Source organism: Camarhynchus parvulus, chromosome 1 (genome assembly GCF_901933205.1).
Source record: "Camarhynchus parvulus chromosome 1, STF_HiC, whole genome shotgun sequence".
NCBI classification, from domain to species: Eukaryota; Metazoa; Chordata; class Aves; order Passeriformes; family Thraupidae; genus Camarhynchus; species Camarhynchus parvulus.
The window spans coordinates 26,304,376-26,332,221 of record NC_044571.1 but is presented as its reverse complement, the minus strand read 5'-3'; the positions used below and the strand labels follow the sequence as shown (position 1 = coordinate 26,332,221).

General features: G+C 40.0%; 1 protein-coding gene across 2 annotated transcripts in view; it reads left to right on the top strand.

The window, feature by feature from the left end:
• The first annotated feature begins 369 nt into the window (after nt 1–369).
• The window catches only part of GRTP1 (growth hormone regulated TBC protein 1), a 34,532-nt gene continuing 7,055 nt past the window's right edge, over nt 370–27,846 (top strand). Inside the window, exons 1-5 of one of the 2 annotated variants that reach the window (XM_030958379.1) lie at nt 370–497; nt 1,977–2,128; nt 8,053–8,211; nt 15,635–15,759; nt 17,498–17,594. In XM_030958379.1, the coding sequence (XP_030814239.1) occupies nt 460–497; nt 1,977–2,128; nt 8,053–8,211; nt 15,635–15,759; nt 17,498–17,594 (571 nt within the window). In that variant the 5' untranslated portion in view covers nt 370–459. The remainder of the gene's footprint in view (nt 498–1,976; nt 2,129–8,052; nt 8,212–15,634; nt 15,760–17,497; nt 17,595–27,846) is intronic. The other variant, XM_030958388.1, reaches the window with a different exon arrangement.

Here is a 27,846-nt window from a genome sequence, read left to right as displayed (position 1 = left end):
AAACCACTCTCCCCTCGTACTAGTGAGACATTTCCCTCGTACTAAAACATTTGAATTTTTTTTTTTCCCCAAGATATGAGCAAAATGTGAAGTGCACAAATATAAGCCGGGATCACCCTCACACCCGCGTCTCCCAGTCGAGCTGGCCGGGCAAGGAAGGCGGTCCAGCCCCGCGGGCGCGGAGCGGAGCGGAGCTGCCCTGCCCTGCCCTGCCCTACCCTACCCTACCCTACCCTACCCTCTTCTGCCTTCCCTTCCCCTCCCCTCCGCTGGCCTGCCCTACCCTGCTCTCCCCTGCCCGCTGCCGGCCCGGGCACGGGGCGGTGCTGGCGGCCGCTCCCGCCCCTCGCAGGGCGGCAGGGAGTTGAACTGGGGAGCCGGAGCTCGGCGCGGAGCCGCGGCCGCGGCGCTGCTCGGCCTGGGGAGCGCCCGCCCGGCCGGGCGTCAGCGGGCCGGCCGATGGCGAGGCGAGAGGACGGGCGGGACTGGGCGTACAGGTAGGGCTGCCGGCAGGGCTGAGCTCGGACCGCGCCGGCTGCGCACGGAAGGCGAGCTGCGCCTCCCCGGGCGCTCGGAGCCGGCCCTGCCGGGGGCTGCGGCCGCGGGAAGCCCCCACGGAGCGGCCCGGGCGCGGCTGGTGGCTGAGGGCGCCGAGCGGCCGCCGCAACCTTCCCTGCCCGAGGGCAGCCGGGGAAGGCGCCTTCCCCAAAACCCTGCGTCCTCCCTCTTTGTTTTCTCTTTCTACCTTCGGAATGGAGTGGAGCATGAAATTAATCTGTACTTGCTGCCTGGGCAGTCGCAGTCGTAAATAAGAGATGTGTGTTGATGGACGTGTGAGGGGTTTTTTTGTGTGTGTTGGTTTCATGTTCCGTGTCTTCAGAGAAACCTGTGTCGGGGGTCTCGGTGCTTTTTACACCTGTGGGTTTCGTGTCAGATTTGAGGAGTACATGAATACTAAGGTGCTCTTCTAAATAGCCAACAATGTAATAACGATTGAGGTTCTGAATATTTAATTGTTCCTCATCTGATTCATGCTTTACTACCTGTGACGCTCCCGTGAGCCAATTTTCCCAAGGCTGTGCCAGTGCTGCTCCATGGCCAGATTCCTTCGCCATGAATGAAACAGGCAGTGTTTCGGGAAGTTAAATCCTGAAGTCTGTCCTGAAACCTTGTCTGACTGGACAGATCCCTCTGCCTGTTTAACTTCTGTGAAGCCCATTAGTGCCCTGTACTCAGGTGATAATTTGCAGGTATGAAGCACCCTGGGAAGTTGCCATAAATATAATTTAGCAAGGTGAGTTGATGTATTAGAACGGAATTAGCCATGCAGTTCTGATACTCTGTCATTATTGAGCTGCCTGAGATGATGTGCTGTAACTTTGAACAATTGTAAAAGATAAAAGAATTAGCATTTTGGTACTCATACAAAGAAGGTAGCTCAACAGAAGGATTTGGTTTTTTCCATCTTGTATATATATTTTCATGAGGATAATTTCAGAAATTACCCCTTTAAAAAATAGCCTTTGTAACTTGTTACACATGTACTTTCTGTTGTCATTTTTCTGCACAGAACTGTCTGGAAAGAGAATTCAGACCATATTGGAGCTGTTGTGCTATACTTCATGCTTTTCAACTGTTCACCTGTGTTGTGGAGAAAAATACCTCCCAGACTTTTATGTGGCCATAATTTTGTGTCAGTTTCGCACATAATGGGTCCTTTGCTCCAAAAACTCCTTACTTAAAAAAACAGTGAATCTGTGAAACTGACTGAATAGTGCATGTTTAAGTTAATTTATTTAAACAGCTTTGATATGCTAAATGGAGTGTAACAGTTTGTGTAAAGTAGGCTTTTGCTGGGAGGAGGGAGTCTTGAGCTGCTTTTAGAAATAGCAGCTGGAAGTTATTTAAAGCATACTTGCCTTTTTTTTTTCTTCAGCTGTAGAAACATTTTAATAGGAATTCTTTTTATTTTGTAGGGTTGATCCATATGGGTTTGAGAGGCCAGAAGACTTTGATTACGCATCCTATGAAGCATTCTTTTCCAGATACCTAGTGGTACTGACTAGAAGAGCAATAAAATGGTCCAAGCTCCTAAAGGGGAATAACAGTATACAGAAGAGTTTAAAAGGTGAGCTTCATGTCTCTTTATAACTAAAAGTGCATTATGTTAGGATTCGGTGGGTTTGTATTTTTAAGTGTGGAATACTATTTCTGTCTTCAAATTAAAAGCAGTAGTATAAATACTAATAATTCATAAGCAAGTTAGAGGGATTTCATTTAAACCTTCCAAAAGAGTAATCCCTCTTCAGCACAGGAATATCTTATTACATCTTGTTACATCAGCTATTGTGGCCACTGGCACTCCAAGATGCCATTTTTCAGCTGTTGGCTGTATTGTACTCTGTGCTCTCTTTAAAAAGACATGGCATTATGTAGAAGATGTTGTTTTGAACCCCAGGGATCAGGATGTTGGGGCTCTCAGTTGCTGCCTCTTTAACAGTTCCTTAGGCTGCTGAGATTTTCTAGATCTCCTTATCCTCCTTTTGTAAAATGACATGTACCATGCAGCAGAAAAGCTGTGTACTAAGAACTGATGATAAATGCCTTTAGAAGTGAAGAAAGCAAGCTTAATGCAGGGGCTAATGCAACACTGGATAAAACGCTGATGGAAGTGTTAATGTCTGCCTCAAAGAGCATGAAAACCTCTAGTAATGTTTTGTCTTGCAAGAGATACAGGTAGAAATAAATGCAGAGAATCAGAAGGTGTTAGGGAATCCTGTGAAACTAAAGGATGGAGTTTCCTCCCACGCTCTCTCTCTGGGTTATGTTTTTCATATAAGCATCTAAATTTTCCTGTTTGCTGTAAATGGTGCTTATCAGATTGCTTTCTCTTTGGGTGTCTTTTGGAGTTGGGCAATGTTAAGGAAAAAATTCTCTGAAGAATGTTAAGGAAAAATTGAGTAACATTTAGAGCTGTGCTGCAGGTGCACTGGTGATTCTGATGCTTTGGGTTTGTTTTTTTTTTTCCTTCTCACCAGAAATGGGATGATAACTAGTGAGACATTTTAAATATAACTGTGTATTTTGTGTACAGATGTCTGTTTTACGGGTGAGAAATTCCAGAAAATGTAGGTTTGAGCTATAACTGCTAGATCATATGCTGCTAACCAGAATGTATCTACTTCTACTGTATTATTTTTTCATAGAAATGTAAAGATGTTTTTGTTTGGGGTGTCAAATTTGAATGTAGTGAGAATGTCATGCCATTTTAAATTAGTGAGGATTTTGAAATTTTGCACAACTTTGTCTTCTCGTTGGGGAAGAATACTCTCAGTTTTGATTCATACCCTTCTCTTAATGTGTGAGTGGTAACAGTGGCAGCTTTTAGCAATTTCTATGAGTTCATTTAATTTCTCTTTGTGTTCCCATTTTAGAAGCAGTATGTTACTGTGGTACTAGCAGTGGGAATGCCTTTGGTCTTATTTTGGAGCCAAAACTTTGACCAAATCTCTCAACTTGTCCACCAGGCTTCAGAACCAAAGGTCATGTTGCCCCACTGGAAACATAATGGCAGCATCCTTTAATGGGGCTTTGATTGTTTCCAACAGGTTGCTCATTGCGGAAACTGGGATTCTGTAAATGCACTGAGGGGACACAGGCAGTGGCTCTGGACTGTCACAAGTCCTGTGGGCTGGTACATCACCTTTGATGCTACTGACTTGTGCTAAAGATACCTGGATTTCAGGGCTGTGGATTCTCACATATACGTGTAATTGCAGGGAGAGTGACAGGAAAAAGTAATACTGAGGAAATGTAGTCTGAGTGTAGATTCAGAGTTGTTACAAAAAGCTTTCTGCATTAGCCTCATCTGATACCTCAGAGTAGGAGAATGAAAGCTTAACCTGTGCAATTACTGATTTTTAAATATTTTCCTTCTCATTTCAGTACTAAGATTGAATTCTGTGACATGCACATGGAATTGTGTAAGCAGGTGTGTGCTTTATCCTGCAAGATGATTATGCAGTGATTTCCTTACAGGCAAATTATTCACTGAATTTCCCTCCTCCAGGACCTGACTTCATTGCTATGAAGCTTTTCTCGGAGCTGCTGGCTCTGCCATAAGCTAGAACTGAGAAGAATATTTGATTTGCCACTTCCCTCCCCAAACACAGTAGCTGTAAACCAAACCAATGTTGTGTGTCCTGCTGTGAGTAGGTGTGAGAGAGGCAGTGTATGTGCGGTGTCTCAGTAGTTCCACACCCATCTGTCTGCACACAGAGAAGCTCATAATTTCTGCCCAGGCCAACAGGAAGAAGTGATGTTAATTTGTGTTAATTTTCCAGTTTGGAAATGTGGCATGTTCACATGCTGCTGGGTTTGCCTCATATCCAGGATGGTTTGTATGTGTATAATTCTGTTCCACTATAAAGAAAAAGAATTAGACTGAGTTTAAACAATGGTAATTAAGCAGTGCATTCTGTTGTTCTGTGTTGCAGCCTGCTGGTAGGGTGGGTCATGGGAATTTGGCTGACAGTTCCTTTCACTCATTCTCCAGTCTCTTCCTTTTTATTATTTTTCTGGTATTTTGTTGTGTCCGTTCCCCCCCCATCTTCACCTTGTTTCCACTGCACATGAGAGTCTATAATCATTGTTTATCACTTCTCTTCTTTCTGTCTCTCTCCCTCTGCCACTACTGAGATCCTCCAAATTTTTTTCCTCATTTCATTCAACTCTATCTTTATGGGACCAAAATACAGCTTTCTTCTCTGTTTACAGGTGGGAAACAAACTGTCTCATCACATCATTGCTCAAACTATCCTAATTCTGACCAAAATCATGCTACACAAAGGAATTTGACTGTTGGCTGTACTAGTCAAAAGTGACCAGTAGCAAAAGATGCTTTCTGATCTTTGATAAAATACAGTGAAAGGGAAAAATAAATGTATTAAACAGTGGTTATAACATGAGCACTTCTGTTCCAGGGCTTGGTGGAGGGAAAGTCAGTTTGACTGGAACTTTGTTACAGCACTTATGTGCTTTGGTTTTTCTGTTATGTAATGAAATAAAGCTTTCAGTTCCTTGTATGCTGTTTCCAGCTTTTCCACAGAATTTTTCTTCTAGGGCACAAGTGTATTTCCTCAACATTCAACTGTAATTGTTAGTACCTGAAAAAGTAGATGTGCAGATGCTTCTCAAAAAATATTTTTAAGATGAGATAATTTTTGGTTTTAAATGTTTAGGGGGTCTTTGCTACATAAACTTGAGTCTATACTGTAGAGTGAAACAATATTAATAGGGGGAAAAGGCAATGCAACATTTGCCTTGAAGCAGAAGTCTCCAAAATTCTCATATTGTACCATCAAACAAGGACAGGCAGGTTGAAATTACTTATTTATACATCTTGTTACTGTAAGTAGTGTACAGTATTAGGGAAATGTTATTTTCTGCATCTTTTTCTCTTGAAAGTTACTTTGGGTACTTAGCACTTTTAGACTGCTACCCTATGAGATAGCTGTTTTTTCTTGTAAAAAGGAAACCACATTCATGAAGTGTGACTCTAAACTTGTGAAACTGGCACTAAGTGTCAGAGGCAATTGAATTATGAAGAGGGGGGAGAGTTTCCCCCCACTAAAAATTGGTGTTTCATATTTTGTTAATGAACAGAGGCCAAAATTTTGCCTGAAGATATTTCTTACCTGTGTATGGTCTAGAATTTAGACCACCTACTGTGATTGTCTTGGGAATGGTTCTGTGTGCAGGGCTTGGGGTATTCAACAGTGCTGCTTTTGAGATCAAGCCCTTGGTTTTCAACTGGTATTGAATGTATGGGTGGAGATTCATGCACAATCTGGCTTCATCTGGGAGAGTTCTCAGATGTTACAGTGGGAGAGTATTTTGCAGTGTGAACTGCTCTTGTGGGCTTCTTGCTTCCCAAGGATAATGTGGAAGAGAGCTTATATATATATATATATATATATATATATATATATAATATGTATAAACACAGCTCTGTTTATAGAATATGATATATCTATGTCTATCTGCACATATAAATGATATTTATTAAACTGCAGCTGTCCTCCTTTTCAGAACTGTTTTGCTGCTTCTGAATGCCAGTTTGCAGATCCTTGCAAGTATTACAATGGTGTGAGGAAAAAAAGCACAATGTAAAGGGCTTTGCATTCCTCAGGGAGTGAGGGAGCTGGGTCAGTAGTCACTTGGGGTGGTACAAGCCCCTGGCTGTCTACTGCCATGAGAATGATGACACTGAGGAATAATGAGAGTGTGCTGTGCTGCAGGCTGCTTTCCCCTTGTGCCACTGTCAAGGGCTTTTCCATGTGTATTGTTGGATATCAGTGTTGGCTATGCTTCCAGAATTTACACTTGTTCCAGAAAAAAATGCCATTGGAATTATGTGCTAAAATGCTATAACCCAATATTTAAGCCAGTAAGTTTGTTTCTAGGCTGATCTGAATGTCCCTTGTTAATCTAAATGGAACTGGTTCTTGATAGTCATTCCTGTATTTGCTATGTTGATTTATAGGATTTCTTGAGCATTGCAGTTCAAAATCTTGTAAAAGAGACGAAGTGGGGATTATTAAACCACCATGGAAACAAGTGAATTATTTCCAGTCTAAAAGAAGGTTGTAGTTAAGGTAACTTTACAGCTAGAACTGTAGAGTCTGTAACCTGTAATAGAAATCCTCATTGAAAAGCTAAACAAAAACTGTACCCTGCAGACCAGGCATTTATTACCAGTATGTTTCTTTGAGAGAAAACACCAGATTTTAGGTGGGTGAAATGCTCATTATATGTGTATCTTTATGTTGGGTGACACGGGGGAAGCAGCTTTGGGTCCTAAAGGATAGGCAGCTGTTATTAGGTGGAATGTATTTGGAATGTGTCTGGCTGAGTTGTACAACCTTGCTTCACTCTGCTGTTTTTAAGGCCTTTAATTTAGGCAGCATTTATTACAGAACTGTGTGATTCAATAAAACCTGGCTAGGTAGTGATATTGTGTGTGGTAATGTGTGGGTGGAATAAAAATCCCCACTTGGATTTGAGTCCCATAAAATTTAGAGAGAAGAAGTTGATGATTTTATTGATAAAACATGATTCATTTAGTACAAAATGTCTGTTTCATTTGTTATTTTCTTCTCTGTGAAAAAAGGAGAAGAATCTCAAACTTTCAGCTGTCTTTTGGGTCAGAAAAGGTAAAGCTGATTTAGGATTATGTACCCATAAGCAGCATTGACTCCTTGTTAATATTTTTCATACCATTCCCAGGAGGAGGCTGCTTTCATTGTCATTAGCCTGATGCTTCTTCCTGTAATTTTGCATCATAGTTATGTACACTGAATCATCTGCTTTAAAAAAAACCCTGAAGCACACCCTTATGATGAAAATGATGCGGGAGATAAGAGCTACTTTAGATTTGAAAAGACTTCCACAGTTATTCTAGGAAAAAGTCAGCTGCTGCTCACTCACATCACTCCAGTTCTTCCAGGGCTCATTTAGACAGGAGGCACATATTTCATAATCCTCAGTTTCTGCTGTACTTCAGTGGTCAGGTGCTGAGCTGAAGCCCTAGGGTTATGGCCATTGATGTTAGAGCTAAATGGGCAGAGCCATGGTTTCAGAGGCCACTGGTGATGTAGGAAAAGTCAAGTCAGTGCTTGTCTGAATGAAAAAGGACAAAATCAAGGGGGAAGCTTTGCTGTTTGTATCTCCATCCAGAAAAGCAGAAGAAGAGGAAAGGATTCAAAATTCACACAAGGGAAGAGAGGAGGGAGGAAAACCTGAGTGAAGATCTGAGGGGGGAATCTGAGTAACAAGAACTTAGGAGTGAATCTGAAATATGTTATGCAGCTTGAGAAGTAAATGCTCATCCTAAAATGGTAGCATAGGAGAGAAAATATAATAATACTCAGTTAAGAGTTTTCCTATGACTTCTTAAGTTCAGGCTACTCATTTAAAAAAGAATAATACAGCTGGATATTTTTTTTATTTATTTAAAAATGAACAAACCATACCAAACTTCTTGTCTTGCAGTGAAGAGATATATCAGGAAAGGCATCCCCAATGAACACCGTGCATTGGTCTGGATGATTGTGAGTGGGGCCCAAACTAACATGGAACAAAACCCTGGGTATTACCACAGACTGCTGGAAGGAGAGAAGAATGCCAAGCTGCTTGAAGCAATCAAAACAGGTTATTCCCTTGATAATGCTGTTTATCTGTATTTATCCATCCTATGGCCTTAAGTGTTAGAGATCAAGTTATGTCATGGAAAACTTAATGTTTCTGTAGTAGTGGTTAAAGTGCTGAATTAACACTTAAATTAGATTAGCCATAAGCTCTTTAACAGCACAGATCTTTCCAGGTTCATCATGTGGTTAAAAGCATTCAGGAATCCTTTTAAGGAAGATTAGAAATTATTTGAGAAAGAATAAACTAGAAAACATTGTGGTGTCATCTAAGTGATTGAAGAGTTGTAACTTGGAGCCATGACACCTGCCTTTGAGTCTGTTTCTCCCTAATTCTGTCCCATAGGACACTGGAACAGGGATGGTTGAAGATGTGGCACAGAGGCCCAGACGAGGCAGGTGAAGTATGCTAGGATTTCAGGTTGAGTAAGAAGACAACTAAGAAAAAGCTGCTGATAGATTTATATGAATTATAAATGGTGCAAAAAGGGTGAATAAGGAGCAATTGTTATTTGTTTCTTGTAATATAAGAACCAAGGACACTGAATGAAATTTGCTGTGCTTCAGGTTTAGAAGAGTTGTGGCAGTTGTTACTGTGCTGCAGAGGTTAGAAGTATGAACTGGTTTAAAAAGGAATTTGATAAACTGAGAGGTGGGTGAATCCGCTTGATGCATGAACTATTAAACACTAAATGTAAATCCCTGGGAGAAATGCAGGAGGTGAAACACTGCTCCTCTACTAATCTGTTTTCATGTGTGCTTTCTGTGAACACTGATCAGTGGCCAGTACTGATGGCAGGGTACAAGGGCACCCAGACCTTAGGCTGGCCCACTGGGAGGAAAAAGGCAGTAGGTGAGGACAAGCAAGTAGGAGTTTGATGTAAATGATACTTGTCCTGAAACCTGCTGCAGCAGAGTCTTTGTGGCCAAGCTGATATTGGCTAAATTGTCCAATTAAAACGTCAAGCGGTTGGGCTCTGCTCCAGAAAAATGCTGAGGTTGTTTGGTTAGAAAGGCAGGTTGTCTTTTTCCTCTTGCAAAAACCCAGGTACTTAGTTTGGGTGTTATAGATTTTTATTCAAGTTGGATAAGCATCCAAAAGCTTTTGCTTTATGCAGAGTTTCTTCTCTGCCTTTCCCCGCAACAGGAATACTTCGGGCTTTTGGGATTACACGCCTTAGTAAGGTATTTTGGAGCATAAATTCCATGTTCCTATGAATATGGAGACTAGCCAGAAATCTGCAGGCTTATATCCTGCTCAGAACTAGAAACAGTAGAGCTGTTACTATGCATAAAGAGGGAGCTAGTAAGATGACTTTCTAAAGCCCACCTTGGTAAGGGTCTGGAGAAGCATCAAACTATTCAATTGGGGTAAAAGTGCTGCAAGAGAGAGTTGAAAACAACTTTTTTCCAGTACTAGACAAAGACAGGAAGGGTCAGTAGGTGGCTTTCCCCACAGGTTAAAATGAAATAAAAGTATTTTTGTGGAGGACGAAAAATACTGGGAGAGGATAAAGATCTGTTTGTGAGCTGTGGAGGAAATAAAGTTTCGGAAGAGCTGCTGCATTGATTGGAAAACTGCAGAAGAGAAAATTAATGTGGAGCAAGTGAAGGAAAAGATAAAGAAAAATGCCCTGGAAGATTTTATTGGAGGGGAAAAATATAATAAAGACCTCAGACACTCCTCCTTCAGAAAGGAAGAACCAATGTGGACATAGGAGGGATGAAAGGAACAAAGTACTTAAGGTGAATGTAGACTTTGTGGTTTGTGTGTTTAATGAACTTATGCTCCTGTTGACTGTGAGCATTTTATAGTGGGCTTTGGCTGAGGACTCTTTCAATGTGAATTGTTGCCTGACTGATTTTGTTTCTTCAAGTGTTGTTCTCCCATTACTGTAGTTGTTTTTAATAACAAAGCAAGGTAAGATGTGGAATTGTATTGCTGTTTGCTTTCATATTTGCAGTTTCCAGAATTTTCAGGCAACGGTGTGGTATTTATTCCCACAGCACAGTGCTGGGGGTTTATGAACAAGAGAACAGCAACCACACTTTTTTCTTTTTTCCCAGGGGAGGGGCAGGAGGACAAGGCCAACCAACGACTTTATTTCAAATTCAATTTAAAATGTGTAAGAGCCAATGTGTCCTCTTTCTTTCACATGCCCAGAAGCTGCAAACCATTTTCATGTATGTTTGAAACTAGTTTTCATAGGGGAAAGTCTTTGATGTGGTATAATCAGGTTAAAAATGGCAGGTAGACTGTGTGAAGAAATGGTCTAATCTTTAAAGAAAAATCTGATTAGTAATAGCAACGGAAGTCTTTCAGCTAATTAAATCTGTAATCTGTTCTTTCACCATTTCTGACCTTTAACTTCCTGATTCTGATCTGATGAGCTTTATTGCTACTTTGTTTTATATGGTATTTGTTCTTTGAACATTTTTGCTTTTTTAAGAAAAATGTAGGAAGGAACAGGCTTCTTACTCTAACCATTAAAAAAGAGCTAAAGGAATGCAGGTGTCTAAATTTTCTTGTCTTAGTTTATGTACACATTTAGAAGGGCATGCATTCCAGCAACACTTTGTTTTTCATGCCCTATTCTAGGAAAGTTTAGTAGGACAAATGATGTTGTAAGAACTGGCTGTCCTTCTAATGCAGAGGCTGCATGCTGGGTGCAGGAAGACTGGATTGTAAGTTGTAGCTTCCTTGGGGTAAGCTTCCTTTAGCCTGGGCTGTTTTGAATTTTAGCTCTTGTATCTGGTCCTTTCTCTCCGTTGAAAAACATGCTATTGGGCAGAAGTGTGTCTGTGTCTGCAAGTGCTCAGGCATGTACGTGCAGCTAATCTGTGTTTCCACTCTTGCATTTCATGAGGAGGAATTGTAGGTGCTGTGAAGGCTACGATTTTACACTTACCAGTCAGTCCCAGAGCCTGAGCTGTGCTGTGTGACAGCTGGCATAAGGATCTGACTATGGATTGGATGATAGTTGCAGGATCTTAACTGAGTTTATGACAGGGTCAGAAAAGTAATTCAAACAATGGTCATTGCCATTTCACTGGAGACAGGAAATATTTTACTATCAAAGCACTAAGAAGCTTCTCTGAAGCATCTCTAAAATTGTAAGTGGAAGCTGGGAATTTTCAGGTGAGTTTAAAGCATTTAACCATGCAAGAGGAAGGGGAAGAGCATTGTCAGCTCTTGTGGCTCTCTGTAAGAGGAGCCCTGACAGGTCATATCCAAACAGCTGCCTCATGTGGTCTTTGGTCTACTAGAACAGCTGAAGGAAGAACTGGAGGAGTGAAGTGTGTAGTGACACTTCCTCAGAATGTTTTTCCTAGTCTCCAGTTATCTGCTGTTTTGAGAGTTGCCAAGACATGCTGCATGTTTGTACCTAATAATGCTGGATGGGAAAAAATTCAAAAATTTGCTCATAATTTTGCAGATTTGTGCTGTCTTAATGCTGTTAATCATCCCTCTAAACTAAGTAGCTTTTATCCACCTGGGTTTATGCTATATAAGGTAGCCTTTTTATATCTGTGGTCTTCCTTGTTGCCATTCTTTCTGTAACTTCTCTAATTCTGGTATCATCTTTTGGAGATGAAGAGGGCTGGAATTTATGCATGTGCTTCTCAGATTTATACAGTGGCAATATTGTTCTTTTGTAGGAAATCCTAACCCTGTTGGCTTTCTTGATTGCTAAAAGCTCTTGAACTGTTACTTGGTAGTGGGGATTGTGAGGGTCAGCTTTTCTGACTTTAGTTAATGAAAAACTCGGCCTTAACTTGAAACAAACCCCCCAAGCCTCCAAAACAATTTATAGTTCCAGGTGTTGCAGGAAAAAGCTTGAGCATGACTGCTAAACACCCAGTTATAACAAATCTAAAATACTCTTTAAGTATACTGTTTTTACAAGTTGCAATTTATGGCCTAACCTCATTATTTGCAGTGGAGATTTTGAGTGCTTGTAGTTGACAGCTGAAGTGAATTTTTGCTCTGCTCTCTACTATGTAAAAAAAGAAAACATCACCTGCCTGGAAGCTCTTCAGAGTGGATGTGCATCACAAATGTAGCAGTGGCAAAGAAATGACCATAAGTGGAGTAGGATATGTTAGTTATAAAAATACTTGTGTAATTTACTGACCACCTGTGTCTTGGAGTGGGAGGTACCCAGGATATGAAAGTAAAGGTGCCATGGTTTAGGAAATGTATTCTTCAATTTAGCACTCCCACTAAAACCACGTGCCAGTTCCTTTCCCCACCTCCAGTTGGAGGGACAAAAGGCAAAGATCACAGGTTTGGATAAGAACAAATTACTGGAAACAGCAATGAGATAAGAAAATGAACGGTAACAGCAACAATATTAATAACAAAAGGTATATAAAACAATTCACAGAAAGAAAACAAAGGATAATAGACAATACCAGGTGGCTCCCTCTGCAGCTTTCTCAACTGGATGGAGCCCCTTCTCCCTGGAAGACGCCCTTTCCCAGGCCCCTGGCATTGGTGTGGTGGTATAGAACAACCTCCAGGCCCTATAGCCACACCCTCTCCCAGCTACTGCAGAAATTAACCCTGTCCTGGCTGGGATCAGGACAAAAAGGAAGGATGAGACAGCAATGTGAAGAAGGTTGTCTTGTAGATGCATGACTTTTGAAGTACCCTAAGTAGGAAAAGCACGAGACTGGTTCTAAAAGCATTGCTTTTCTGGACTGTGCTTTTGAATTTCTCTGCTCCAGAAATAGCATCAATGGCTGTAGTTCTTGGTACCAAAATAGACATCTGTTTTATAAACTGAGGCTAATGTATTCTGCCTGTTTGTGTTACTGAATGAGGTTGAAATACCGCAGACTCGTGAGAGGGAAGAAAGAATCCAGTGGTCTTCTCATGGTTGCTGCACAGACATAAATCAGCAGGAAAGCTGGTGGTAATTTTTGTTTTATGCTGGCAGCATAAAACTGCCAGCTCAGAGTGTGGAAAGATTGTAAAAAAATTGCTATTGGGATTTAATCTGAATTTACAACAAAAGAGTAGCTAGTCTTTTCATTGTGACCCCCTTCCTGGTTCTGTGCTCCCATACCTAGTTTACTTATAAGCAGCAGATCTGCACATAATGAAAAGATAAATCCCAAAATTATGACTATCTAGCAGCGTAAGATTCTAATGTTCATTTTGCTGTTTGAAAATAACTGATTTTTTTCCTCCCTACAAAACTGTACTAGTTTGAGGCTGTGTTCCTTTGGACAGTAATGTCTATTAAGAGCAAAGTAAATTAATGGACAGTGGGTCAGAGGGTAGGCTGTGCAGAGCATGAGAAGGAGGTGTTTGTATGTCTCCCCTGGAACAGATGGATTAAAGTGGATGTCAGTGGTGAAGCCAAAAGAACATCCCTTGCCTGCTTCTTCCATTTGCCTCAAGTCATCTCTGACCCTCGTCTTGTACCATGGTAAAACATTGGCTTATGAGTGCCTGTGGAGGGTTGAGTTCCCTCATCTTGAGTCAGAGGAGCCTCAGAACTGGAGGAGGAGGGAGAGCATGCAAATGGAGCAGAAAGGGCAGGATGGAGAAGGAATGGGATCCTCTGCTCTTGTGCTCAAAGGAATAATCTGGCACAAGGAGTCCTGTAAGACCATGCTCCATATCTTCTATTAAGGGTAAAGCTTTTTAGCTCTTGTATCTTGTTTTTTCTCTCCATCCCCTCACCCTAAACTAAAATATTGTTACTAAATATAGTTTTAAATCCTTCATAAAACCAGGGAAGGCTTCCCCAGTCCTTGTGGGAAAAAACATGCTCTGCAATCAGAAAACAAGTTGCAACTGATTCTCTCAATTGCAGGCTTTGAAATTAGAGATGAGTTCAGTTTGAGTAGTCCCTGCTTTGTATGTGATGGACTTTTCTTACTCTCCCCTCACCCTTTCTCTGTATACCTGAGGAGAAGAGCCATGGCTAAAATTCAGCATTAACCTTTTCTGTAACATTCCGCATATGCTTTAATAAAGAATAAATTCTGATTATGCAAATACTATGCTGCATAATCTTCTTACCAAGAAGAAACAAAAGAAATGTATTTATCCTGCAACGGTCTATTGTTCAGGTCTTCTCAAAAGTTGTCTTTTTCCTTGTGTTTTTCTTCTTATACACATGAGAGGTGAAGTGAAATATTTTCCTGCAAATGATTTGTTCCCTTTAAAAGGAAGAAATAGCAATTAGTGTGATAACTTCTTCATGCATGTGACTTCCACCACACTATTCATGATTTTGGGGAGCTTTCTTCCTTTGGTTGCTTATAGCTGAACTTTGTGTCAAAGCTGTAACAGACTTCTTCCTTTATGCCAGAAAAGGCTGATAAAAAGTGATAATTCTTAGGACATGAAGATCTGTACAGAAGTGCTGTTACTGAAGTTTGTTTTTAACTTTAACCCAATTTGTTGTTGTTAAATATAACCCAAACAACTACTCATATTTTATTAATAACTCTTGGGTTTTGAAAGTCTGTAAACTTACTTTTAGACATTTAAGTTGGAGAGAAAAATTCTCTTTAAAGATAGAATTTTTCAGCTCTGTGCCAGTGACCTTGGGTTTTCTCTTTATGGAGTGAAGCGGACCAAAAATTACCTCTGCCTGTTTTTTCTAACAGCTAGGGGCTGTTTTGGGGTGATTAGCTCAAACTTGCACGTCTAAGTTTTAGACGTTTGTAAGGAAAGATGAATCCTACAATTAATATTTGGTCCGAAAGGAATTAATGGTTGGAAATGTCAATAATTGCATACTCCTTACTTGGTTAAGCATTGAGCTTGAAGCATGTGGGAATGTGCTCTGCTGCTTGGTTATCAGAAACCACTCCCATTCTTGATGATCTTGCACCAGTGAAGACACAACTCTTCTCATGATCACATCATGGAGAAAGTTAAATTTTAAAAAGGGATTTTTAAGTGGATGTTGGCAGTTGTGGGAACAGGTCTGGGGTTTTTTGGCTGCTACTGTTTGGTAGAAGTTCACTGAGTAAGTGAATTGAGAGTTCATCTGATTTGTTATGAGAATGTGCTTTCCTAGAGGCAAACTCCTGTCATGCCACTTGACTTGAAGTTTGGCACGTCTTGTGTCTGTCAGTCTAAATACCTGGTTTGCTTTCATTTAAGGCTTTGCAGTCAGACATGGAGGGAGTCCAGTCTGCAGGAGAATTTCTTTAGGTCTGCTTGAAATTGCTTTCTGTACACTAATAGGATTATTCTTTCTAGGAATAGATTATCCTTGAATGCAAGTGCCCTTTTAGCCAAAATGGAGGTAAAGCTGTTTCTTAACATTAATGCACCAAAACAACAGTTCAATGAACCATAGTGAAGCTTCAGTTGTACTTCAGAAGACCTATAAAAGTTTTTTTTGGAAACTGACAAGGAACAGCTCTTAATTTTGGTCTTTTTCCCTTTTGTTTAGACATGAACAGAACATTTCCAGATAATGTAAAATTCCGCAAAACTGCTGATCCGTGTTTGCAGCACGCACTCTACAACGTTTTGGTAGCATACGGGCATCACAATAAAGCAGTAGGATATTGTCAGGTAGGTAATCACTGTTCTGTAAACAATGCTGCATTTCACCGCTGCTGACTGCTCTTGTCCATTCGAATGTGTGTTTTTTGAAGCATACCCACAAAACTATTTCTGTTTATAAACTGGCCCTGGGAGGCTTGGCGGGGGGGGCAGAGTATGAATAGCTTCAGGCAAATTCAGATACCCTTCTGAATTTCTCAGTGGCTGTTCTTGTAGCCAGCTTGATCCATTTGTTAGCTGCAACATAAGTAGTTGCTTTGGAGAGCAAGAGGGAGCGAGCTTGCCTTTCCCTCGTCCTGCCAGCTTTCCCCACACATTCCTTGGTATCCACAAGGCATCATGAGATCTCAGTTTCCTGTGTTTTCACTGTCACATTTTTCAAAGTACAGAAAGACCAGCATTAATGTAGCATCATGTACTTGGGGGCTGGTAGCATTATTTAGTGCCATCTCCCAATATAGATAACACGAGTAGGAAGAGAATTTCTTTGAAATTCAACCTGATATTGCTTTGATGGCAGCTCAAGAAAGCTTCTGTTGTCACTGTCAAGTACTGTAAAGTTTCCTGTGGGACACAAAGAGCATAAGTTGATTCATGATAGTCTGACAGCCAAGAAAAAAAGTGTCTGTCTTTAAGGATCTTAAAGAAGCGGGCACTGTCATCAGCAACATGTGCTTTCAGTTGACTTATTAAGTTCTCTCCTGTCTCCTCCGGTTCCTGAGCAAGAATGTGTGTGCTAACATATAACTCATTTTAGCTGAGAAAGTTGTGTAGTAAATATAACTACTTCAAAGTTGAAAGAATATGAACAGTATTTTTTTAAATCTTGAGAGGAGAATACTTAAAGGAACTTAAATGTACACTGAAGTCTCTGAAAAAATTTTTTTTTCTTGTGTACCTCAGCTAGTTTTAGTACAGAAATTTACTCCCATTCTTCAGAAGATGAATGATTTCTACTATTTTCAGTAATGCATATTTATCAAAATATAATTTAAATATGTTGGTAATAACAGAAGGGGTAGAATTATGAATACTCAATTTTGCAAGTGTCAGGTTTCTATATAGAGGTGGCTAAACACAACATAACACGCAACTTCTAAACCATAGTAGCTTCTACGTGTCCAATTTTTAATAAAATATTTTGGTACCTTGCCTGTTTAATGGGCTAATGAAAGAAGAGCACTTAAAAAACCCTTGTGTGGATTCTTTGCACATCTGGTCTCCTCACAGGATCAGTGCTATTATATGTATCTGTGGAGTACTAGAGGTATTATGCAAGAAAACAGTTTGTACGCAGCCTCTGTGTGAGTTAAGCAGCAAAAACTTCTAAAAGCTGCTGGAACTGCAGCATTTTACTTTATGTGTTTGGGTCAGACATTCTCCTCCTGCAGCCTCACTATCTACCTGCAGGTTTGTTGTGTTTGTAGTGCTCATCTAATACAGCTGTGTTTGGGTTCTGATCAAAGCAACAGCCACTTTCAGTTGCATTGGGCTTTGGAATTCAAAAAAAAAAGGCAAAATTGAAAGTATAGACTGCTAAGCCTTTTCTTTTAATTTTCCTCTCCTTGATATTTGTTAATAGTTCTTGTGTGCAGGTTCAGCAGGTTACTCAACCAGTGGCCTTCATTAGTAGAATTGATTGAATATGCAGACTTTGTAGAACTGTAGTAATTTAGCCCTTAATCAAAAGAAATAAGCTAGAAACTCTTAAGATAAGTGTATGCATCTCAAAACTTTTCTATTTCAGGGCATGAACTTCATTGCTGGATACCTGATTCTTATTACAAAGAATGAAGAGGAGTCTTTTTGGTTACTAGATGCTCTTATTGGAAGAATATTGCCTGGTATGTTAAAAGTATAGTTTTATTCATATATTGGAGCTTGTCTTTTATCTTTGCATTCTTCTCCAGCTGTAGACAATACCTGCACCTGGTCTGTTCAGTAACTCTGAGTTCCCTTGCCTGGATCTCTGGGTTTGCAGGAGGTGTTTACACAATCAATTTTGCCCCATGTATAAGCTGAACCTCACTGCACATGTGAGGTAGTTTAAAACCAGAAACAGATCAGGCACAGCTATATTTTTTACTCCTGTGAAATGCATTTGGGAATGTTTTTTCTTGGGATTTAATTATAGAGGGAGAATGGTTTTATCGTGAATTCGTATGAGCATTGCAAAGGTCTGACTACAGACACACCTTTAATGTAGGTGGAAGGTCTCATTGGAAGACCAGTAGAAAATGAAGGACTGATTCCTTATTGGCCTAGTTTTGCTTTTGCACAGATTTTTATCTCAAATGGTTGGAGGTGGAATTCAGTATGACACTGTCTACTGGTCAAGGTTGATTGAAACTGTCACTTTTGCTTCTGTCTGCTCATGTTTAAGATTAAACAACAAAAAAAATTTAGTTCCCTATTAAATAGAAAGTAAAGACCTTGAGAAATAAAGAAGAACAGCTGAAGGATTCTTTTCATGCTTTTGAATGACTGTAAGAAATCATTTTACATTGAATACACCATGTAGGAACTTGAATTTTTCTTGTGTGGAAACAGTGGTTGGACTTTGTTTCCAGACTGAAAGAGTAGAGACAGGCAGGGAATGCTATGAGTTGTTCAGTCAGTCTGCAAATATTTAACATTATGCAGCCTTGAAGTTTACTTTCAAGCTGTAAAATAGTCTAAAGAAATCAACTGACTGTTGCTTTTGTTCAGCCTTGAGAGCTCTAAGCTGTGCAAACAGGTAGGAGACAGGGCTGCTGTCTGCCCTGGGACCTGCCCCTGCCTTGCATGGGTATTTGTCTGCTTTGACATCACTGTGTCAGGGATAAGGCACTCGGTAAAAAGCGGGTTTATGTGTGGAAACTCTTGCTGTTAGTCCTTTCAATAGTCTTACACACTTTTTTTGAGGCAAAGGAGGTAGAGTCTGAATTTTGTTTCTTGTTTTTGTCAGGAAACCTAATTCACTTTATCAGAAACCTTCGTTTTTATATATCCTTCTACACTTTACTGATAGTTGTGGCAAAAGTTGTTCTTATTTTTCCCTCCTAGCTGTTGACTTTATCTTAGGCAGGTAGCACTGGTGATGAGAAGAAACTCATAACACGAAATGCAATTACTGTGTATAAAGTAGGTGTATATTTACTCAAGTTATAGGTACATTTTTCCTTTTCTGTAACAGGATTGTTGTTACTGACTTTGGCCTGTGTCCAACTAGGCAATATGAATCTTCTATATAGTATGAATATTTGTATTAAATAATACAAGGCTTTATTGACAGAAAACTTGTTGCTGATGCTCTTTTACCCTGTCCCAGAATTTAAAAAATATTTTTATCCCTTCTATTCCCATGACTCTCCAATATGGTTTTGAGTTGTGTATTTATAAAAGTCAAAGCATGACAGGTAAAATAATTGGCATAATTTCAATGAAATACTGTGTGTGCATATGTGAGAGAAAGAATCAGATGGACCATATTCATAAAGCAACTCGCTCAGGTAAATAATTACTGCCTTTCTGTTAACAGTGCAAGGTATTGCACATTTCAATTTTAAGCCCTATAATTATTTGTTAGGGAAGCAGAGAAGCACCTCTCAAGATCTTGTAGATCTTGAATGTTTTCCAGGCTTTCAGAGGGAAGACTAGGAATCTATCAGTTGGATCCTATCAGTTGGATTAGCCAACATTTTCCCATTAGTTTGGTTGCTGATTTGATTTTCCTGATTTGTTTGCATTATAATATACATGTTTTCCCCCTATCATTGCACCAAATATGCCTCCAGGTCATGTCCTCATTTTTGAGTGTGTCCTGTCACTACCAGTTAAATCAGTGGTGCTTTAGGACAATTTGGAAATCCATTCTGTGCCCTCTGCCGTGTCCCTGTGGGTGCTTCCTCCCCTGCCCACACACATTTAATTACATTGAACAGCCACTCCAGAACTGTGATGCTGACAGTGGTTTTCTTGGTCAGCAGATGAACTAAGCCAGCCACAGATCAATGGCATTGATTGGTAAATGTACAGTGTGACAGATGGGAACATTCTGGGCAAGTGACAGAAAATGGGACTCCATCAGTAAAGGTTTTCTGACTGAATTGTTCTGTCGTATCCAAATGGAGATAATGCAGCTGGGAGAGAGAGCCAGTAAATTAGGCCTTGGTTGATTGGTAAGAGGAATTGCGTGCATGCCTTTCATTTGGCTGAACTTTCATTTGTCCAGCACTGCTGGATACAGCTGGGTGAGGCCGGAAAGGTCCTGCTTCCACTGAGGGCAAGCCCATGAATTTCTGCCTGTTGTCTGTCAGCAGCTCAGCCAGGGATTTGGAGGGATTATCATTTAAACACTGCAAGGGGGAAGAGAATTATTTGTTTAACTGAAGTTTTGGTGTTACCAAGTTGTTTTTATTCCCAGGCTCATTCAGACAGATGGCTGGAGCAGACAGCATTGCCCACAAGAAGCAGCATAGATTCAATTCAAACTCAGAGTGATGTGCCTGCAGTTTGTACACAGCATAGCTCTGATGTTTCTGTTCTGTTCATCACTCTGCTCCTCATTGAGAAGTTTTGGGGATTTTTTGTGCTGTTAAGGAAAGAGTGGGGAGATTGCTTTAGAAAGCACTGGGTCGGTAGGACCTTTTAACTCTGGTACCTCAGTATGTAAGTAAAGAAGTATACTTGTCATATTTTACATATTTGTGGTTAAATGGTGAGCTTATGAGAAGAAAAACTCAACATTGGTCTCATTTTAGCATGACAGTTGTGCTTATATATAGAAGAATAATCCCCCCTTCCACCTTCCGTGTTTTTCTGGAAGCTATTGTGTATATCAATGTATACTCTAACAAATCTACTGGACTATTATCCTGGAGTTACTCTTATGAAAACTAGTTGTAGAGTATTTCTCCTGTGGTTAAGAGAGGTCTCATGAGTTCTGCACTATTCCATTCATGGCCAACTTGATATCCTTTCATTCTAGTGTCAATGCCAACTTTTGGGAGTGAGGAAAGTCCCCCTCTCTTTTGTGCTTACTTTTCATGCATTTGTAGGATGCAGTCAATTAATATTGGAGGTTTTTTGTATGGCTGTGACCCTTCAGTCAAACTCTTGTCTTGCATGAACCTTTTCTCTGTTCCTGTTTTAACCTAATAATTATTCTGTGTGCTTGTTCTAGTTTGAATTGATTTTTCAATTTTTGTTTTTGTAAACCTGATCACAATGGCACACTTTTATTTTCTGGTGGAGAATCAGCTAGTGCCTTGTGCAGTGGCTCTTTTCACAGTGGAAAGTATTTTCCCTAAGACAGAAAAGCCATAGAAGTTCCCTTGCCTTTTTTCCCTAGTGGCACTCTGGTTTTGATTTGTGATCTACATCATAATGCATGTGCTGTTGTTTCTCTCTCATTGTCAACAGATGTTTTTTCCACAGCATTTAGGAATTCATAACACCTTTTTGCTGAAGTTTATTTGCACATTCTTGTTATTTTCAATGTCATCACATCTCTTACTCCAGTCTTTCCACCGTTACTTTGTTGTGCTTTGTGTATTGACATGGGTTTAGTGTTGTCAATAAATACCAGCTTTTTCTTTTTCTCTTAATGTTCCTAATAAAAATCTTAAATGAGGTGTAGCATTCTTCAAGAATCAGTCTCATTACTTTTTAGCAGCAATAACAATCTTCCTTCAGTCTCACTACTTTTTAGCAGCCTCTACTAAAATTTTTTACCCATGTGTACTGCCTGGTTGTTTATAAAAAATAAAAAGAGTAGAGTTTTAAATTATTAAATGGTCACTAAAGTAGTAGACTGCACTGAAGTAGCTAGCATAAGCTGCAAGTGCACAAGGTGCAAAGCAAGGTGCCACTGGTGTGCAGTGTCATGCCTGCTGGTTAAGGCAGGTGGCTGCATGCTGAGAGAACGGGTATCTCTCATCTTTGTTCTGCTCTCTGGCTCACAATTGTATCAGCCAGAGACTCCCAGTTTGCACAAGAGATTAGGCAGGGTAAGAGACAAAAAATTTGAACTGAATGGCATCATAGCTATGTATCAAACTCTTGAATATCCTTCCCTTTTGAATGCTTCTTGTTATAACAATCTTTCGAGTCCCATCATACAGACTTCCAGGTTTGAAGGGAAGGACCACCTGGGAAATGCAGAAGGCTGTACTAAGCTGTAAAGTATTTCTGTTTAGACTGTTTGCTTTTAATTGCAGTTGAGCCTGTATTTATTTTGTTCTTGTGGCTGAATTTATTTAAATACCTTAATTGGGTATTGCCAGGGAACCTCTGAATGCAGAACTGGCTTGGCAGCTGCATCTTTTCAGATCTGCATCTCCAAAGGGAGTGGACCTCTTGACAAGAAGTGTTTTTATTTAGTTGTGCAGGTAGAAAACACTGCTAGACCTAAACTGAGCTGAATTTGCAGCCTAAGATGGGGACTGTTGTGATGAAAAGCATTTCCTTTCAGAGAGAAGATTTGAGCATGTGCTTTTGGTGTGGAAAGCTCCTTTCAAGGCGATGTGTGACATGCATGACACCATGTTTGCAAAGTTGTTGTTGACAACTGAGCTTTTTTTTATAGTACCATCAACCCAGAAAATTTCAGCAGATTGATCAGTTCTGGGTTGCTTCTTTATCTTCCTCTGGCAGCTCTCAGCTACAGGTCTGTGAGTTGGCAGGATTCTCACTCATCCGTGGAGTTCCTCTGTGATTGCATTTGAAGCATAGTGATGTGCCCCTCTGGCCTCCAACTTCACATCTGGTACTCAGAGACAGGAGCATTTTGCTGGTCAGCTGAACAATGAAGCGTTTTGAAATATGGGACTCCATCATGTTCTACTGTTAACCCCCAGCCACAATGAAAGCATTAATGCTTGAGCATTAGAGGTCAGTTGAATATACCTAGGAATTAAGCATGCAGTGTCCTGTTAAGATGAAGGTGGAATAAAGGAGTCATGTGCCTGTATTTAGAAACCATGATAAGCCTGAAATCCTCATTACTTACAAATCTGAGCTGCTAGGGGATTTGAGACTTGAGCAAGCAGGAAATAAGCAAGTGATGGGGTGTTTTTTTTCTTTAAAATTACACAGGTAATAACATTTGAAATAATTTATTTATTTTCTGTATCATATCTCCCTCCCACCAAGTCTCAAACCTCATCAATAAAAGAACAATCTCATTATTTAGGTGTGTTTTAGGTGGCTGGATAGAACTCTTACACTTTTGTGTGAAACAGAAGTTTGCTGTACATGACAATATCCATTCTGTCAGCCTTACTTTTGTGAGGAAGCATGCTGCAAAAGCACCCCTAGTGTTTAAAAACACTGAAAAATATTGTGTTCCTTGAGATGTGCCTTTACACTACTGTATTTACACTGGAAGCAGGACCTGTTCCACCAAGGCAAAGTCAAGAATGTCTCCTTCATTCTGACAAGCAATCCTTCATTGATATAATTTGATTATGTTAAAGTGTCTTCAGTAGGCCATACATGCACTACTCCAAGTGGGACTGCAGCCTTTGCTGTCTGTGCAGATGTGCTATTTGCTTGTTTATCTACCCAGTAAATCGAAGTTTCATCCCTTTCTGAAGCCATCAGCAAAATAACTTGTCAGATGAAATCTTAATTCAGCTAGGATTGATAGGATTGATCAAAGGTAGAATTCCCTGGCTGCATGTTAGGTACAGTGGCATAAACACAGAAGTGTGGGTTTGGGAGAAGAGATTCTGGGTTTTTTGTGACATGGAAGAACCTGTTAGTGGCCAAGCCTTAGTATGCAGCACAAGGCTTACTTAGTTTGTAATTTATATTTTATTAGAGTAGCCATGTTGGAGGGCTGTTGCATTTTTTTTTTAGTTTTATTTTTATCTAATGGCTTGAGTTGTGAAAGCACTCATGAGCATGTGGTATTGAAATGATACTTTTGACAGAGCCATCTCCATGCTGAAGGGACTGTGCTGTTCCACCTGCAGAATTAACACAGCAAAGCCACAGCAGCTTTTTTTGCTTTTGTTACTTTCTGATGGTCAGCCAGGGCTCTGTATGTTCAGTTACAATTTTAATAAATGACCCTTCCTGAATATGTCATTTTGACAGTAAGAAGCATAACATATCAGCTGACAAATGTATGATGGGTTATACATGCTCAAAGCAGATCCCAGTACACAGTTTTGTATTTTAACTTGTAAATCCCTATAAAATGTATTCATATGCTTGAAGTTATCTGTGTATTAAATACCAAAACTCATAAAACTGGAAATGTAACTGGAAATGTAACTTTCCATACAAAATAAACAGGTGAGGAAATAGTAACTCTTCCCATTGTGGCCTTTCAGTACTTAAAGAGAACTTTAAAAAAAGGTGTAGAACAACTTCTTACAGGAGCAGATCATGATAGGACAAGGGGGAATGGTTTTAAATTAAAATAGGGGACACTTAGATTAGATGTCAGGAGGAAATTTTTTACTCAGAGGATAGTAAGGCAGTGGAACAGGCTACCCAGAGAAGTTGTGGGTGCCCTGTCCCTGGAAGTGTTCAAGGCCAGGTCAGGATATCTGAGAGGTTCCAGACTTGGTTTGAAAGAGCAACCCTGCCACCACTGCTACTAATGTATTCAAATTGTAAATCAGTCTTATTAAAAACACTTGCTATATATTTTATTGGAATTTGAGTTGTCCTAATTTGGAGATCTTGCTTTTTCGAAGACTTTCTCCTATTATATTGGAAAGCCCAAATGCCTGCTGTGTTTTCTCTATGAATTTGTTGACTTTACTTTTCATTTTTCTTGCATAAATGCTACGAATAAAGAGGTTCCTTACAGAACTCAGTTTTTCTAAATATGACCTTTTCTTTCATATCTTTTCCAGTTCTTCAAGTTTCTGCCTGAATTGTAAATATCAGAGCTGGGTGCAGTTTTCTAACCTCAGTTTTGCTACTGTCATAATCAGAGATTATATATTCTCTCTTCAGTAGTGAATATATCCAAGGATTGCTTTTTTGAGCTAAGATGTGCTTACTCTGCATTTATTGTATTTGCAGCTTATGATACTGCAAAATTGAGTTTTTCCAAAAGTTCAACTCTATTAAGTGTTGGATTTTTAAAATATATCATAGTAGAAAGAAGCACTGACAGCAGGCTTTGATGCTGTTTCAAAATATAATATAATGCACATGCAGCACAGGTGGCAACATAAAGAATGTGTTGGTGTAAGGAGATGTGCTTTGGGAGTTAAGGAAATCAAATGAAGAAGATCGTGTACAGTAGTGACTTTTGTCTACCTCAGTGTACAAGATGTGAGTGTTTAATTTGAGAGAGATTCTTAGAAAACGCAACCTTGGTTGCGCTAGAACTATATGTGTTGGTCCAGCTCTCTGTTTTAAGGCGCTTCTGTCCCAGTCTCAAGTCATGTGCTCAGTGGCCCCCATGGTGTGATTGTAGCATTCTTGTGAAGAGCTGATGAAAATGTAAGAATGGGGTTCTTCTTTAGCATGAGAGGATATCACTGCTGTGTTTTGTGCTGAGGTGTTAGGAATAACTTGTCAGTGTGGTCAACTGATAAAATACCTATTCTTCCTTATCCCATGGAGGAGTTACAGACAGAGATCCAGGAATCCTTATTCAGCTGTGGTCATCAGTCATTAAGACTCATTATACATTTGTAAGCTTTTTTTTAAAGTTTGTTTTCTCAACAGGCCTGATAAGCAGTTGTAGTTTTCAATGCTTGTTCTTGCATTTCCTCTCTGTTTGAGGACATTGGTGATAAAAGTCTGTCAAAGGGTTTTGTGAGTTAAAAGCCTTGGCTCCTGGGTCAGCCCCATGAGCTGCAGACTGCTCCAAAGCATGCAGCTCTTTCGACAGGCACAATTCATGGGGTGCAATGACTGGAGTCAGGCCAGGCTATTTGGAAACAGCCAGTGGGGAATATTTGGTGTGCACTGTGTCTGTCAGCTCAGTGATACTCTGAAAAAACTGCTATCCACAAATGTAGCCATTCCAGTGGTAGCAGATATGAAGAGGGGAGAGAGGGAAGAGAGGAGAGCTGGCCAACAGTATTTTGCTCAGTTATATCTAAGCTATAAAGGAGTGGTTTGGTATCTATAACTTTAAGCTGGACTAGTTTTAAATTATGCAAATGTCTCTACTGAGCAACACATAATAGAACTGGTGCATAAATAAATAATTAAAATAGCCAATTTCATTCTCTGTAACTGGAATGTCTGAAAGTTGCATTTGTGTTTTCCAAACCCATGCTGCTAACTTCAGTTTGTTTCTCTGAGGGGTTATACATTAAGTCTTTGTTTCTTTGTATTTCATCTCTGTCTTCTGCAATGTCTGGAAGGATGACATCTTTGCCTGGCTTTCCATTGTCTTTCTAATTAACAAGCATCCTTCTTCAGTTTCCAAATGGCAGGTACCTACTACATCTGCTCAGAATCCCACTGTGCTCTGTGAAATGCAAATGGGAAACCAAAGGGTCTTTCAGCTCCCTGGGATCTATTTTCCAAGTTTGGGACTAGAAGCAAAGATGAATACAGGCAGATGGCATTATGTAGAAACAAACACTGCCTTTTTGTGCTGCTGGAAAGGTGTTAATAGTAAGTCATTTCTCAAAATATATTACTCTAAATTTTCAATATCAACCAATAAGGATCTATAAAATGCTTGCATTCCCATTTTTTAAAGATAGTTCAGCCATCCAAAATAAATTTGATTTCCTTATATTTTCTTAAAGCAAATGTTCAGTTGTGAATGATATAGCTAATGCTGGTTGTTGTGCGAGGTCAGTACCCCAGGACAGAAGTTCAGTCAGTTTAGTTTGAAGGAAGAGATAAAATATAACTTGATCCTATTGCTTGGTTTGTTAGAGGGTTTCTTTTTCTCTGTTCCCTGGAAAATTAGGAACTTGTGCTTTTAAAATGGCATAGTTAAGAGGTTTTAGCTTGCCATTTAACCACATATCTGCAGGATGTCACTCTAGCCAGGACACCTGCAGGAGTCACTCTGGCCTGATACTGCAAAAAGAATTGGCAGTACTCTTGGGTTTCCTCCTTTTCCTCTTGTGGCTTTCTAATTTCTTCCCAAATGTAGGTTTTTCAGCTTTTAATGTAAGGCTCCTGATGTAGATACTTAGAAGGCACAAAAGCTGGTATGTTTTAAGTGTTTGTACTTTCCCCCTACAAATGCACATGATGGAATCTGTTTTGGGTTTGACTTGAAATGTAGAACTGAGTGCTTTTCACAAAATTCTGTTCATGGAAACCTCTGAGTTTTCATGCCAGCCCTTAGGCCTGCTCTGTTTCCCTCCTGAATTCCAGTGAGGTGTGGTAGCAAATGGTATCTCCAGCAAGGAGACGTTCTTGAATGGTGCTTGGTGGTATAAAAATGAACCATTGCTGCTGCTCTGGGAGAAGAGAGAACATTATCATCATCTCACACACACACACACACCCCAGTTCTCATGGACATTTTAAACGTATTCTTGTGAATAAAATACTTCTGCATTGTGTAGACTGTGAGAAAAGATAATCAGCCAGTTTTTAACTTTCCAGTTGGTTTGGATCTCCAAGACAAATCATTCTGTTCCAGGCTGGGCTCTGTAGGCTCTTGAAATAATAGGAATGCTGGGAGATAAGCAGCAGAGCTGAGGTCTTGTTTTGGGTATTTTTGTAACACTTGGAGATTCAGTTCCATAGGAATAGGTATATTAAACCTGACATATACACAACAGACTGGAAGGATTTTTTTTTAAACTTGTGTAGCTCTTGACTCCTAGAGATGATTTAAGACTATAAGAGTATTGCTTCTTAAACTTTTATTTTTGGAACCTCTTAATCTATTTGTAACAGAGAACAAGGTCACAGAGTCCCTACAAGCTTTATCCTTATTTCCTGCAAATCTTATTACTGTTCTGGAGCACTAGCAGCCAGTTATGTCTTAGACCTGGACATTCTGGTTAGGTCCAGAGGTGCTAACTATTGTGACAGGGAGACAGTGAAATGTAGTGTTAGGAGTGTCTCTGCCAAGACAGGTTTCTAGCTCAGTGTCTGCATGCCACAGGCAGTGCAGTGTTAGCAACAAAAAGCCCTTTGAACAAGGGAAAAGGTCCCTTC